General features: G+C 34.3%; 1 protein-coding gene across 2 annotated transcripts in view; it reads left to right on the top strand.

Moving 5' to 3' along the window:
• TUSC3 (tumor suppressor candidate 3) overlaps positions 1 to 15,372 on the top strand; it is a 113,880-nt gene that overhangs the window by 48,119 nt on the left and 50,389 nt on the right. For both annotated transcript variants that reach the window (XM_069014006.1, XM_069014007.1), the window contains exons 4-6: positions 556 to 696; positions 1,252 to 1,392; positions 9,396 to 9,485. In XM_069014006.1, the coding sequence (XP_068870107.1) occupies positions 556 to 696; positions 1,252 to 1,392; positions 9,396 to 9,485 (372 nt within the window). The remainder of the gene's footprint in view (positions 1 to 555; positions 697 to 1,251; positions 1,393 to 9,395; positions 9,486 to 15,372) is intronic.

Genomic DNA, 15,372 nt, shown 5'->3' with positions numbered 1-15,372 from the left:
TCTTTGTCACTCTTGAGGATTTTTTTATATACTGTGAATAGTTCCAGTGACATCAATACATGAATTAACAGTAATTTCTAGGGCAAGTTATGTATTTTAAGCTAGTTATCCAGCTAAAGATAAAAAAGATTAAAAAAAAGGCTAGTCACTAGTGGTTAGTCTCCTGTAGCCAGTGCAAACTATGTCAAGCTACTTTGCTCCCTTAGAATGATAACCTAATATACTTTAATAGATTGGTTGGATGCAGGGTCTCTGTTTTACCAGTTACAGGAAAGGTCATGCAGTGTGTGAGAACTTTAAAGCATAAGATACCCTTACATAGAAAAGCTTGTGGGTGGAATACTCTGAATACTTAAACATCCTGAAGAATCTACTGGAAGGAATATTTTGAGCACTCTTTTTGGAGGACTATATATGAGGATGTTTTAAAAAATGTAATGTATGGAGGCAAGTAATATTTTTATGCTAATTACATTTGTGTTATTGATGGTATTGTGGTGGTGTATTTTGACAATAGTTACTGATTTTTTTCCTGCTGTTTTCCTGGTTTTGTAGCTGAATATGAACTCTGCTCCGACTTTCATGCATTTTCCTCCAAAAGGTAAACCCAAGAGAGCTGACACGTTTGACCTGCAGAGAATCGGATTTGCAGCTGAACAGCTAGCTAAATGGATAGCTGACAGAACAGATGTTCATGTAAGTCTTTCGACAGTTTTAAAAGCTGATGGCAAATGTATCTTTGTGGTTTGAGACAGGCTGATGATAAATTCCATCTTTCCTAAATGACTTTTTTTGTCAAGTGAAGGTTCTACAACACATTAAAAAAATAACATTCTTGGTACTTGTAAAAACTTCTACAATGTGCAGATTATAATCCATTCTCGCTTTGTTAAATTTTATGTAGTCTTATTCCGGATAAAAACAAGCAGTAATAAATAGTTGTTAATAAATTAAATGTGCTTTGCAAAACTGGATACAAAACACTTAGATCCAAAGGTAGCTGCTTTTAATTCAGACACAACCTGAAAATCTGTTGCAAAAATAATGTTTCAGGTTGCACAGTTCAAAATTAAGAATGAACGTTTTTCATAATATGTGCCTATTAAAGTACTATTTTTTCTTATTTAAGTGTATTTAGGGATTAGTCTTGCTGACTCTGAAACCAGATTTCAGGTGCTCCATTATGTTTATATGGAAGATGATCTGTATGTAAGCATTTATTAAAATCTATATTTGCATTTTTCCTTCCAGATTAGAGTGTTCAGGCCTCCTAACTATTCTGGTACTATTGCACTGGCTCTTCTGGTATCTCTTGTTGGTGGCTTGTTATATCTGCGAAGAAATAATCTAGAGTTCATCTATAACAAAACTGGCTGGGCCATGGCAGCTCTGGTATGCAGATTTTCCTTACTAATATCCTTTTTATTAATTTCTTATCTTAGCATATATGTTTTCAAAACTTGCACAGTAAATTAAAAACCATTGCATTAGTAAATTGTTCAGGATGATATTGTCAGAAAAAGATTCATAATCCAGATTTTCGGTCTAATTCTCATAAGCAGTGAGTATCAGTTATGACGAGTGACTCACTGAAAATTAGCAAATTCTCTGGTAGCTGCACTTTTTTATTTGAGCTTTAATATGAAAATATTTCTAGTAATTGTTACTGATGTTTACAGCTGTGGTTCAACTTGCCTTCTTTTGATAGAATCCAAAATGTTGATTGGGTGGTTTAGTGTAGATATTGATGTCAGACTGTATCACTTTAGGGTAATGACAGGTTGAGAAAAAAACAAAAGCTTTATATGTTTGTAAAACAATGATAAAAGATCTGAGAAACAAAGGCAAAGGGGGAATTCTTTCCAAAACTGGTTTCAGTAGTAGTGACCTTAACATTCTACTGTTAACCTAAATGAGAATAGGATGATCTTAGTGTTAGATCTGAGGAAAGACTAAATCTAGCCAAGTCTGTTTGAAATATTAGTCAACTAAATCCTCAAAGCCATAAATAATGTATTAAGCTTTAATTTGCTTAATAGTCTATTGCAGTGTGTTTATTTACATGGTAGTTTTCAAATAACTGAGTAGACTGATGAAAAATGTGGGATGTGCAACTTAGCTGTCTCGGTTTTAAACGGGATAGTCTTCAAGGATGGTAGATGCTGGTTATAGTGTATCAACAAGCACTCATTACTCTGGCATCATTGTGACTGACAGAAGAGAAAAAATTCTGAGGAGAAGCATCTAAGGCTTAATTTTCATAGGGACATGGTGTCAGAAATATGGTTATCAACACTAGAACAGTGTCTGTAACTATTGAGTCTTAGCCAGTATTTTACTGCACTAGTAGTTATATTAATTGAGAACAGAACTACTTAGAAATTAATCCACATGTTTTTTACAATATAAACAAAGTTCTTATTCTCTTGCCATTTAAATAATTATTTATTGCCTTGATCATTTTAGAGGCTTTTTCTCAACTTGTATCAATGTGATGTAACCTTTCTTGAAAGGACATGGCTAGGATTGTAGATGGAATGTGAGTTTTCTTTGTACATCAGCATCACATTTTATTTCTCATCTAGTCTCCGTTTCCCAAGAAAGCTTGCACGAGGTGGTCTTTTGAGGTCTCTTTCAACCTGGGCTATTCTATTGTTCTGTGTATTTAGTTCTGCTAGAGTTAGAACTAAAACTGGTTTTTCCTTTTCAAAGCCATATCATGTTACTGGTTTGCTAGTCTGCTCTGATTCAACAATATGAGAAGATACCTTCTTTTTGTGATACTGTGAGCTGGTGGGCCTTTGGCAGCCTATATCTGGATATCCAGATGACCTCAGTTAATGACCAGAATTTGTTATGATTCATAGCAGAAAATGGACAGTCACTTATAATCATTCTATTCAATACTGTGTAGTTATGATTCTCTTACATAGTGCTTTTTTTCTACCAGTAAAACTTAGAGCTTCTTTTTTGAGAAAAGCTCATTAAAAGGAAAAATTGCTAGGTTGGTGTCTAGTTAAGGAGAGAAAGTAAGGCATGGGAAAATGCTTTTTATGAAAGGTATAAATAAGTAATAGCTATTTAATTCTAAATCATTATATTTTTCGTGAGTATTTTTTCCTTTTTGAACTTTCAAAACCAAATTAAACAGAGAAGGTCTGGCAAGATCTATAAAAACTACAGAAAGCCCATGTTTTCAACAGAAATATTGACAATTATTTTGTTCCTTATTGGCAGTTGTTTTTTCAGAGGATATAGAACTGAGAAAGCACAAAAGCACTTTTCTAAAAGCCGTAGGTTTGGGGTTTAAATGCTTTTTGGGAGATGGTGTATGCAGGTAACTAATATTCATTAAGCATACTGAAAATAACATCTTTTTATTTCAACTGAAGCTTTTTCATAGTGATTGTAGGATTCAGTGACTGAAAACTGTATCATTGCAAACAGAGAACGCTCATTTTCTTTTTCTTGTTTTTTTAGAGCTGCTCAGTTTGCTTTGAACAATTTTTATGTTCCCAAATGTTAAAAAAAAAAAAGTGGATACTTTTTATTTAAATGAAAAACGGATGGTGCCACTCTGCCTGATTGAATGACCTGTTGCTAAAAATGAGAAGAAAATTCTCAGCATAAAGAACCTGTGCTGTTTTAACAGAGGATCCCAGAAATGTTAATTTGATAACTCCATTGATATAAAAATGTTGTGTCTCATAGACAATATTTCCAGTAGTGTTCTAGAAGAATATTTAGGAATGCAATTTTTAATGATTCATCTAATACTTTTGATAGACTTGCAGAAGCAAGACCACAGGTTTCATCTCACACGTTGATTCCAAAGCCAGCTCACACAAGACCATGAATTGGTTTCGTCCTCAGCATTAGATTGCGCAACAGCAACATTTGTGGTTTGGATCATCCCCTCTTTGAAGCACTGCAGGCTCTGGTGGTATCTTGTATGCCTTAGGCATTTTCACTTGCAACATTACCCAGAAGATTTTTAGAATGGCAAACCAGGATGGCTGAGTCACAGTGCATAATATCCCAAAAGATGTCTTTTGAAATCGCATGCAAAATTTATCCCCTAGATTATCTTGGACTTTAATTCAAATTCTGCTATTCATCTATGGATATTTTTCCCTCTGACATGCCAACACAAAAATGAGGAAGGACTTCAGTCGTTAGATATTTTAGATATTTGCAGAGTCCTGTCCTTTTATGCTGATAACAGGAAGCAATTCAGACTCTCTTCAGGACTTTTCATTTTTTAAGCAGAGAGAAGAAAAGGTCAGACAGTATAAACTAAGCAAGCTTCTAACAGTTTAGATAAGGAATTGCTTCATTTTGGACAACAGTACATGTGCTGAGAGTTTCTGTTCTGTTGGCTAGAATGTCTTTTGATAGCCTTTTCTTTGCCACTGTTGTTTTCTGCATGTAATTTTCAGTTTTATTTTATGGATATATTTCAGATTTGCCTACATACCTGTGGAATCAGAGAAGACAAAATCTGTGCTGAGATTAGAAGGCAGCTGCCTAGGAGTTAAATCTATTGGGCAAAATATGACAGGTCACTTGAATGAGGAGACAAAGCGTGTGTTTACTGTTCTCATAACAGTTAATGGGTATGAGAAATGTGTACTGTGTTGATACAGTCCCCAGTATTTACACCACATAGTACATTCATCATCAGTTATTGGTCCAAAGGAGCTTGGAGAGTATTACACCTACTAGTGACTTTTTCAGCCCTCTCTGGAAATGAGGATAAAAAAATTAATGAGCTTTTTTCAAAGATACACATAGAAAACTCAGGTTCCTCTGTGTGACTAGGTAGGCATCTCAAAAGAACATCAATAAATTCTGATTTTTAATTTACTTTTCTTCCTATAGGTAGAGGTTTTAGAGATGCACATTTAAAGATACAGAAATACATTCTCTTTGCTTCTGTGTTGTACTCTGTCCTTTAACTGTATATCTCTTATTGGAGAGTCTAATAAGTGACGGATTTAGAAATGGAGTACAGATCTCATAGATTGAGAACCTTCCTTGAGTACAAAAGCAAGGCTAAACTGGATAAGAAAGGATTACATTTCTTTAAAACAATAATTCTGAAATGGTTAGAATTTACATATACAGAACAGTATAGAAATTAAGTGTAGAACTAGCTGTCATGTGTCCACTTTTTATTGAACCTATGCTTGAATTTAACAATAGTCATAGATTAAACTAAAATTTCATTATTTTTCTTACACTACAAAGTGTTTTCCATGTTCTTGGGTCTAACTTGCAAAGAAATCTGATTATTGGTTTTGTATAGGAAGCTTTTCTTCAAAATCATTCCAAATAGCTTTTTAAGTCTCTGGCAGTTTTGTTTAATGAACAAGCAGACAGTGTTAAACAAAATTTAGGCCTTTGAGAAGGGGATGTATTAAACCCAAATAAATAATTTGACAAAGTTTTCAAGACCAAGAACAGTTGAGAAATTCTGCTGATTGTGTCTTGCTAGCATTTCAGTTATCTTGCATCTGTTCTTAGAAACCTTGTGATTTACACACAGATGCACCACAGATGAGTTTAAAGCAGTCTCTCCCTTAGTGAAACTAAGGATGGAAGCCATCAAGAAAGCATCACTTGTAATTTATTAACAAGGTCCTGCAGCAGAGATCCATCTACACATAGAGTGTATTCACCTAGGACTGGTAATAGGGGTAGACATAATTGCTCCTGGAAAAATCCTGTGGGCATTTGGTTTTGGAACCATACTACGTTGTAGCAAATCACTGTTCTTTTCATCTCTATGCTACACCAGCCAATACACCAGTATTTGGCTAGAGAGCCAAATAATCAGCTTGCTTTTATCGTTTAGATGCAGAATGAGTTACCTAAATCTGGAAGCTCTTAAAATAGCTTAAACCCTGAAAAAACCCCTGAACTCTGTTGATAAATCAGATGGCATGCAGCAGTTAGTGCTGTTCTTGGAGTCTGACAAGGAGAAAGAAAGGAGCAGATGGATGAAAGGTGTTTCTGTAGTATTCCTCTCTGTAGAACTGCTGAAATACAGGCTCTACTATGGAAAAGTGGCATTGTGCTCAGAGATAAGTGCCTCAGCTTGAATCTTCTCCTTTACTGCAGTTTTCATCCTTTGAACTTTGGCAAGATCCAAGAAAACTGCAGAAAGGGGCCATTTCTCTGTATATGAGAGTAAATACAAACTAATTAACAAGTTGATTATTTGTAGGAATTAATTTGGCAAAGTTCCTAACTGGGAAAAATCAACTCACAGTAATGGTTAGTGAACTCTGTGTGTTGGACACCTTTGGATCCCAAAGCATGGGATCCTATGGAAGTTATGCATTATGGAATAGTAAGCATTGTGTATCAGTATGATGAATTGTAAAAGCATGCATCTGTTCTACAAATAGTGGTGTGTATTTTACAAACAGTAGAAGGCTGTATTTTCCAATGGTTGTTTTTTCACACGGGTGGTTGTAATTGGAGAATATAGGCACAGCAAAATGAGTTTGAATGTCAAGCACTATCTGTAGCATATTAAATTCTTGCTTGAGGAATATGATGAAAATGTTCTGTTCTTAGGCTACTTAGAATAGATGAAGATTGGAAGAGTACAAGGGAGAAGCTGGAAAATGTATTTTGGCTGCTGAAAAAGTAATTTTGAAAAACACCAGAAAGGAACATGATGGAAGGAAATCATGGCAGATCCAGTATGTGGTAGACCAAATTAGTTTTTTTGGTCATTAACAGTCTGAACTGAAAGACTATGAAAGATGCCTCCTGGTTAAATAACCATATTGTTGAGTCCATGCTTTTCAGTTATGTTTATACATGACATTTTCTTCTCCCCACTATTGTGTCTTCTGGATATTTTTTGTTAGATATTATACTGTCTCACATTGTGGTATTTAAAGCAAGCATTAAAGATCTTCTGTAATTTGGCAGATTTATCCTTTATAAAATATATGACTATATATAAAATGGAGTAGAGTCTTTTTGATCTTTCAGTATGGAAGCAGTTTGGCCCTAGGGAATATACATTACAAACAGTAATTTAAAAATGAGAAAAATTGCTTCTCACAGAAAACACACTTTCAGAGAGGCGCAGTTTGTGTACTTTATGCATCTGTTATCTTTCAATGTTTTACTTCCCAGCTAATTTTTTGCCTTTCTAAATATCCTGCACCTTTCTTTTTTTACCCATGTTTTCAATTTTCTACACTTTTGTGCTTTCACATAAGCTCTCTATTATGTGATTCATCACCAAAATTGCAGTAAAAATTTCTCTGCTAAAACAATCTGCAAGGTATAGAAATAACTATGTTATTCTTTTCCCAGTAATGTCACTGTATACTCTTCATTTTGTTGCACATCATTAATTAAAACACAATTCATGTGCTAGCAATCACTGTATGTCTTCATCTGCCATATTAATTATTATGCTGTTACATTCCAAATCCTGTTAAAAGCAAAATGAAACACATTTTATATTAAAATTAAGAACCTGGTTTTAGTGTAATTAAAATACTAAAACTACAAGAAAGAGTTACAATTAAACCATGTATGAAAAGATATCTTTTCTTACAAAATTTCTTTTCTTTTCTCTGCAAGAGAAGTCTCAATAACATCACCACAATTAAATTGTTCTGCATGTACTTCTTTGTATCTTTGCCTTTCTCTTATGTCATGATTACTCTTCCACTGCTTCTCTCTGGATCTGGAGGTCCTTCTTTTTCTTTGGGATGATGTGGTATTATGGTGAGCTGTCAGCATTTGCTGGGAGGAGTATGATGAGGTGGTCTTAAATTTGTGGGATGCTTGTCTTTTGTTTTCTGTGTTAGCCCTAAAACTGTTTCCAGCAAGCTCCCATGGGTGTGTTTCTTTATTCACTATTGTAATATTGATAGGCTTGGGATCTCCAGTGTAATCCTGTGCATCCTTTCTTGTCATTCCATACTGATACATTGCAGCCTATGTTTACACTTTGGTTGTCTCTGCTATCATCTCATGACTGTACTACATCAATATGTTGGTTATATCTATTTCATCCTAAATAGAATAGGGGAAAAAAATTAATAGGTCATGCAAAGATAAGCAAATGTAATGTAAACTAGATATAGTCACCTGGTCTTTGGAAAAATTGCTGTTTCAGCTAAACAAGTAAAACCCCCTCAACGACTACCAAACAACAACAACGACAAAACCCAGCCAAACAAAAAACCCACCCAAACCCCAAATGAAAACAAAACCCAAAACCAGGAAAGCCAAGACAGATTTTAATAAAGCTTGACAAGATTCAATTGTAAGGCCTTGCAAAATCTGTTCATATTTCTAGAGGTGGCAATGCTACATTTACAGGGATACACATCTACACTAGTTTATATTTACTTCACAAACATGTTACTAAACATTCTTTAAAGAAAATGCTCCAAAGGGTTTTAGTAAACCCTGGTTTTGTCAGTCACTATGGTATGAATTTTTACATTCATGATCCATCTGCCTATGCCTGTATGGCTTTACTATGCTATTGGTAATATTGATGTACAGTAAAAATGAGCATGTATGTAATTGTACTTAAATTGTAGTTTTTGTAAGGATTATCTGTACTGATAAAACAGAAGACATATTTAGATGATACAGGTTTCCTATTTCTCTCACTTGGTAATCAAAAGATACTATATTTTCCTCTTTAAAATAGTCTTAATGAGTCCTGGTATGACTGGTGTTTGTCATGTATTCTCTACAGTATGATCTTCTAAGGTCTGTTTTTACAGTTGTCATGCATCCCTAACCTAACTTCACGCTTTTTCTGTAGGGAATTTCCAACTTTTTCAACAATTCAACCATTGCTATTTGTCATAGCTAAAATGAATCACAGTCATATAGGACACACAATGAGAAGTTCATAAAATAGGACATATTTTTCTTTAATAAATGGATTTTTTCTATTACTTTATATATATTTTCAGACACCTGAAAGCAAAAAGGTAAGATAAATATTTATATAGGATTAGAGGCAGAAATATTTTCGTGGAAGGTTGTTTAAATCTTGAATACTCGTTTCCAGAGCATTTGCAATGAATGCCTTCTACTGCTGCAAGTGCCTGTTGTCATGTAGATATGTAAATGTGGTACATAAATTTAGGATTATTTCAAGTGAGATTTGGAAAATCCATCTTGAGCTGACTCATTTTCAGAATGGCAGAAGTCATTAAGAATTTTATGAAAGCAATACATCTGAAGATACTATCCTAAAATTCAAATAGGGGTAGATACTGTGTCTGTTTAGTGAAAAAAATTATATATCTAAAACAAGAATCACCATCAAAATGGTTTTCTGTTCAGTCCCTCACAGTAAATTAACAAATATATTGTTTTTCTATTTTTTCTAGTGTGTTGTATTTGCTATGACGTCTGGTCAGATGTGGAATCACATCCGTGGACCACCATATGCACATAAAAATCCTCAGAATGGACAAGTGGTGAGTTAATTATTTTAATTTTATTTTTAGGAGAAACGATGTGTAGACAGTCACTTGCTACAGTGAGCCTACCACTGCAAATAATTGCAGTTCCATAGGTCAGTATGACAGTCTGTCAGAGTCTTAAATCTAGTTGCAAGCAGAGTCTGTTTGGGAATTTCAGATCTTTAGAAGATGCCACCATCTCTGATTTGAGCATTGAAATGGATGGTTGTGTTGTTCAAACTTCTCTCTATGAGGTTCCTCGCTGTAGTGAATTTGTTAGAAAGTGTTCCATACCCCACAATTCCCACTGCCCAAAGATAAATGTAGGGATGTGCTTCCTCTCACAGTGGAAAGCAAATTTGTTTTGCTTCCTCCTTTTAGGCTGCACAAACCATTTTTCACACAAGCCTTTGCAGTTTGTAACCTCTTACCTTCCTCTCCCAATCATTTTAGTTAGAAAAGGAGATGCCAAGATGCCAAGTACTTTCATGTGCTTTGTACCATTTTCCATCATGTCTGTAAATCTTCCACTAAACTCTACAAATGTTTTTTCCTGTATCTCTGTGCTCCTTCAATTTAAACTCTTTATCAGCTTTACTAAGTAGTTACCATTGACTCTTGCCAAAACTACATTTATATGCTACTGCTGCTTTTAAAAGATTACCTTATTTGCTTCTTCCTGCTCACAAATCAGCAAATGTTCATCAGATCTCAGAAGAATAAACTCTTTTTGCCTACTAGGAAAGTAAAAATGACCTTGACTAGTTCCAATCACTCCTTGTTATTTACCACTTTTAAAGCAATTTCTTGAGATGGAATCTACAAAACTTGCAGTGCACGTGGTGATCAGGAAGCATTTTTTTTTTTTTTTATAACTCATGGCCCATTGAGCTATTTTCAGCTTTGGCCATCACTAGTTAAAGGAAACTGTCTTATGTCTTAAAGAAAGACTTATTTTAAGCTCTCTTTCTGTCATATCTTAATTGGAGTAGCAAAAAATGGTTCGAATTCGATTACTGATCTGTGTTTTATCAGGAATAAAGCAGAATATTGATGTCATAATATGACAGAATTTCATCTGTGAACTTTGTTATTCAGAAACAGAATTAATGATACAATAAATAATCTCGATAAAACACTGTTTATGAAAATTTGGAATTTTTCATTACCACCTTGCAGCATTAAACTTATTACACTTTTCTATGGAGTGACAGAAAGAAGAAATATTGCATAGGAAAAGCACTGTTTGTGACAAATTAGTTTTTACCTTATCCAATTTTATACACATTGCCTGTCTTAAACCGGTTTTGGAAGTATACCCTACATTTAATAATTTTGAAATATTCCTGAATTTGTGCTGGCTTGTCTGCATTTTCAAAGTGTGAACTTATATCCTGTGTGTCTGAAGTGCTACTACTTTGGGAATGTTACCACACACAACTAAGTAATGGAAATAATGGTAAAGATAGTTTTAAATTCTAGGTACTAGTCTATTGTATTGGTCAACATACATTCTTCTTGGCTTTGATGCATTATATGACTTCAGGTAAGTTATTTGTGCCTTTAATTCAGCTGTCTCTCCTTGTTCATGTGTGTCAGTACTCTGACCTCTTAGGAGCTTTGTCTGTGACAGTAAGTAAAACCAGTTAGATTCTATGCATTAAAAGAAGAATAAATGCAGGATTACCAAGATCCTGCTTTAATTAAGCTATCACTGACCACTATAGTTGTCATTTAAAGCTCTAACTTTAGAAGTGTTACAAGCTTAATAAGTATGCTATAGATCTTTACCTATTTTACATTGTGGTTTAGGATTTTTGTCTTCAAATAACACTTGAAAATTTTCCTGTTTCATTTTTCTAACACTTATGTGTGTTTCTGTGAATTTGAAGTAGTAAATGTGCTTATCTAACCTTCTGTGAGATTTATTCAACCATGATAATTCACTGTAACACTTTGTGAATTGTCAGCAATTCCTGTCTTTACATCTGAATAAAATTTAACTCATCACTTTCTTTCCAGTGTCTAGCATTTAGTAACAATTCCAAACCTGAATGCTAATTTTTTACAAGGATTACTTGCATGTGATACTCTGAAACTTTGTTGACAGTCTTACCACAGAAATTTCTGGTTTTAAGAGGAGGCATAGAATAGCCCACCATACTTAATAGTTTTATCATTAAGTTCAAAATTATAGATTCTTAGTTTTTCTTATTTCATAGAAGTTAGTGGTTCAGTTCTATACTAGTCTGATATGCCACCAGACTTTGAAAGTGAGATTACTCTGTATTCATAAACTGTTCTTTGCCTCAAATATCTCCTATTGTATGCTTTGTTCTTGCAGTAATTTTAGATGACACTTAATTTGTTCTTAAATTCCTGGGGTTTTTCAAAAGACCAAAAGACATCTGTTTCCTTTGCTTAGACAGTACTACTTACTCTTGCCAGTATCTTGTGCAAGTAACATCACCAGTTCTTAAAATTTTTGGCTTTTGCATTGTGTTTATGATTACCTAAGCTACTTTAACTGCATAATGGTACTCTTTGAAACTTTTAAACCATATTTTTATATTTCTGTGTGGTCTATTCTATAAAGCTGGTGTTCCCTCTTACTGTGGTTCTTGCAGTTAGTTCCTTTATTCCCTACTGCTATCAACTAATTACAGGTTTTGCGTCTGCATGGAAGAGCACCAGAAAGCTCTTCCAGGCTCAAAGACCTTGTAGAAAGCTGAATCCCACAGTAACATTGTTTGCTATTTCAGTTCTGGTTTAGGTTTATGAAACTGGTGCTACTCTTCCATCTTGACACGTACTTTATTTCTGTTTTATTGCCAGAGGTCTCCATCTTTTGCCAAATAATTTTGTTAGGATTGGGCCCTTACTGACCTGTTATGCTAAAATCTGTGCCTGGTTTACTGGGACTGAGAGTGGCAATTAAACATCCTATTGGTGTCTGTGTATAAAGTCTTGTGAGAGTTCTGATTTTTACTCAGAGCTTGATCTGTATAGTGCTGGTGGTGAGAGAAGTAGAACTGGAGAAAGCAATTACATGGGTTTGAGCTTCTTGTAGAGGTGGTTCTGCTGCTATTTAACTGACCTAGCAAAGAATTCTGACTAGATTTTCATCAGCTTTTAAACAAAAAGCAGCAATGGCTTAGAGAGCATTTATGTATATCTGTCTATGAGTTAGCTGCCTTTTTTATTATTATTTTGCATAGAAATTCTAGAATTTTTATTGTACAATAGGTTTAAGATTGCAACTATACAATTGTTGGAAGTTTGCTGTAAATGAGAACAAGGAAGAGGACAAGTTTGATCTAAAATGCCGAATTAACATGGTTTCCAAAGCTCATAATTTTCTTTCCTCCTCTTAAAAAAAAAGTATTAGAAGTTGGAAAAGTTTTTGTGTGAAGAGGAAGATACAGTATTTTATTACCAGATATTAGATGGTTTTCCTACGTAAATTGATGCTTTGTGAAATGGACAATGGTATTATTTACCACTATATTAACTGGATTTTTTAATTGTCTTATATTTAAAGGGTTGTTAAAATTCCTAAAGTATAACACAAGTTATGTCCTTAGGAAGCAATTTGTATTTTAACAGATCTTTTAGATAGAACACATTGTAATATCATATTAAATACAAATATTTGTTCAACTTTAGAGTTTATTCATCCTGTTTTTTTCCCCTACTTACCTTCCGTAGTTTTATAACCACTGATCGTTACTCACTTTTCTTGGTGGTACAGATATGTAGTAGTAGTATGTTTATGAAGCTAAATGAAAGCTATATTTGACTGCTGGTATCATTTTTTCATTTGTCAATGCAAAATAAAGGTACTCTGAAATATTTATGCTAAGAATCCTGAGATTCTTAATTTGTGCTAGTCCTCTACTGCTAAGCAGGATAAAATGTCACTTACCAAGGTTAATTCTTCTGTGGTTTCTGATATGAATCTAATTAAAATACATGGAATTGTTTCTTGAAACAGTTTTAAAGAACAACTCACCCTTTCAAGCTCAGTAAGTCACAGTAAATTCATTGTCCTTTAGCCTTCAGTGTATCTGGAAGCATGGTTGAAGTACAGTTTGTCAAGATTGTCTTTGTAATGCATGACTTTTCTAAAAGTAGCCATATTGATGGTACCAGTTTCAATACATACAAAAGTCACTTTACTGTGTGATATATTATTATGTTAGCCTTGCAGTTGGATAAAAAATTCATACAGGTTGTTATCAGTAACTAACGTAAGGTATCCAGATTGGCCTTTTATCGCAGCAATATTTTGCTGCATCTGTTGCCACTAATCACAGCCATAGTACTGTTGAAAATACATCTTAATATTTTACTGTAATAGCCAATTATTTTTAATGTCATGCTGGATAGAAATGAGCAGTGCATTACTTACGAGTATTTTTAATGAAATAGCTTTCCTATGGTTATCAAAGCTGTGAGTCTGTTCAGAAACTACAAGTGCAACTACAAGTGGTAAAGGGTTTCTCAAGCCTTTCAATTAAATTTCTGTCATGATTTAATCAAAAAAACTTGATTGGCAGTGTAAGGTGTAGAACTAGTATAAAACAATCTTAATTCTGTTAACAGATCAGCACATTAACAACTGGACATCATATCTAAACTACTGTTGGGAAAATTATTAGTCTGTGTAAGCCATCTGTGCTAATTTTTGAGATTACAAGGGTGATTGAGTCTGGCATTCTGTGTAATCTGTGTTGCTAACTTGATATTAGAAAATGGAAACCTTACACAATATTTGGTACTCTTTTTTTTATTGTGGGAAGAAGAGGTTAGAAGATGGTCAGGACAGAAGGATTGCTGAGATGAAGGAATCAGAACCTCTGTGTTCTTAAATGGTCAATTCTGGACACATACATGCTGTAGACGTTCGCGTACTCCCATTCCATTGCCAATGCCGTTATTTTGTCTGAGTAAGGATGGAACATATCGTCAGGAAGTAGAACCAGATTTCAGACAAGTAGTCATGCAGCAAGTAGTTTATCATTATAAAGTTCAATAAAATAAAAATTAACGAGGCTTCCAGATTTTAATTGCTTCTTGTAATAACAGAAATCCAATTTTAATACCACTTCCAACTGATAAACACCCCTTGTCCCCCACTCCTTGCCTTCCTTTTGCTAAGTGTAAATGGGCTCCTAGAAGCCATTTACTTTCATTTGGAAGAACTGTTTTCTGCAGAACAGCTCTTTTTTCAGAAGTCAGAGAGGCCTCAAATACATGAATTCTTGAGGTATCTGAAGACAGAATGATAATGCAATACAGTACAATATACTTTAAGGCAGAAAACCAGAATGACACATGGGAAAAACTGGTTCATGTTCTTCTGTTACTAATAGAGCAAGAGCCAGTTTCATAAAGCCAGCTTAAATGCCAGGCAGGAATCTAATTTTTTCTGTCTTCCTGGACTTTACTGGTTGTGGAGATGTATATGGTAGGGGCCTTATCTATTAAAATAATTTTGACTGGAAGGTAACTTTGAAAATTGTCTAGTCCAGCTGCTTGCTCAAAGGTGGTCAGGTTGCTCAGGGCTTTGTCTAAAAGAATTTTGAATGTCTCCATGGTTAGAGATTTTCCAACCTGTTCCAGTGTTTGACCACCCACTGAATACTTTTAATTTTACCTTTTAATTTATTTTTATCTTTTGCTTTTAATTTCCCTCAGGAGCAGTGAAGGTAAATTTTATCCTTCTCTTCAGTAAAGCTGATTTAGCTGAGTTCTTAATTAGAATTTAACATTGACTTGAATAAAATTTGGACTTAGACCAGCAGTACAGCTTTTCAGAGCTTCTGACAGCATACTTTTGCTTAAGTGACACTATGATATCACTTCAAAATCCACACTGAAAACAAGAAAATAGTACACA

This window comes from Aphelocoma coerulescens, chromosome 4, assembly GCF_041296385.1.
Source record: "Aphelocoma coerulescens isolate FSJ_1873_10779 chromosome 4, UR_Acoe_1.0, whole genome shotgun sequence".
In the NCBI taxonomy this organism is placed as follows: Eukaryota; Metazoa; Chordata; class Aves; order Passeriformes; family Corvidae; genus Aphelocoma; species Aphelocoma coerulescens.
Note: the sequence above shows the minus strand (reverse complement) of the source record. Positions and strands in the feature narration are given on the sequence as shown.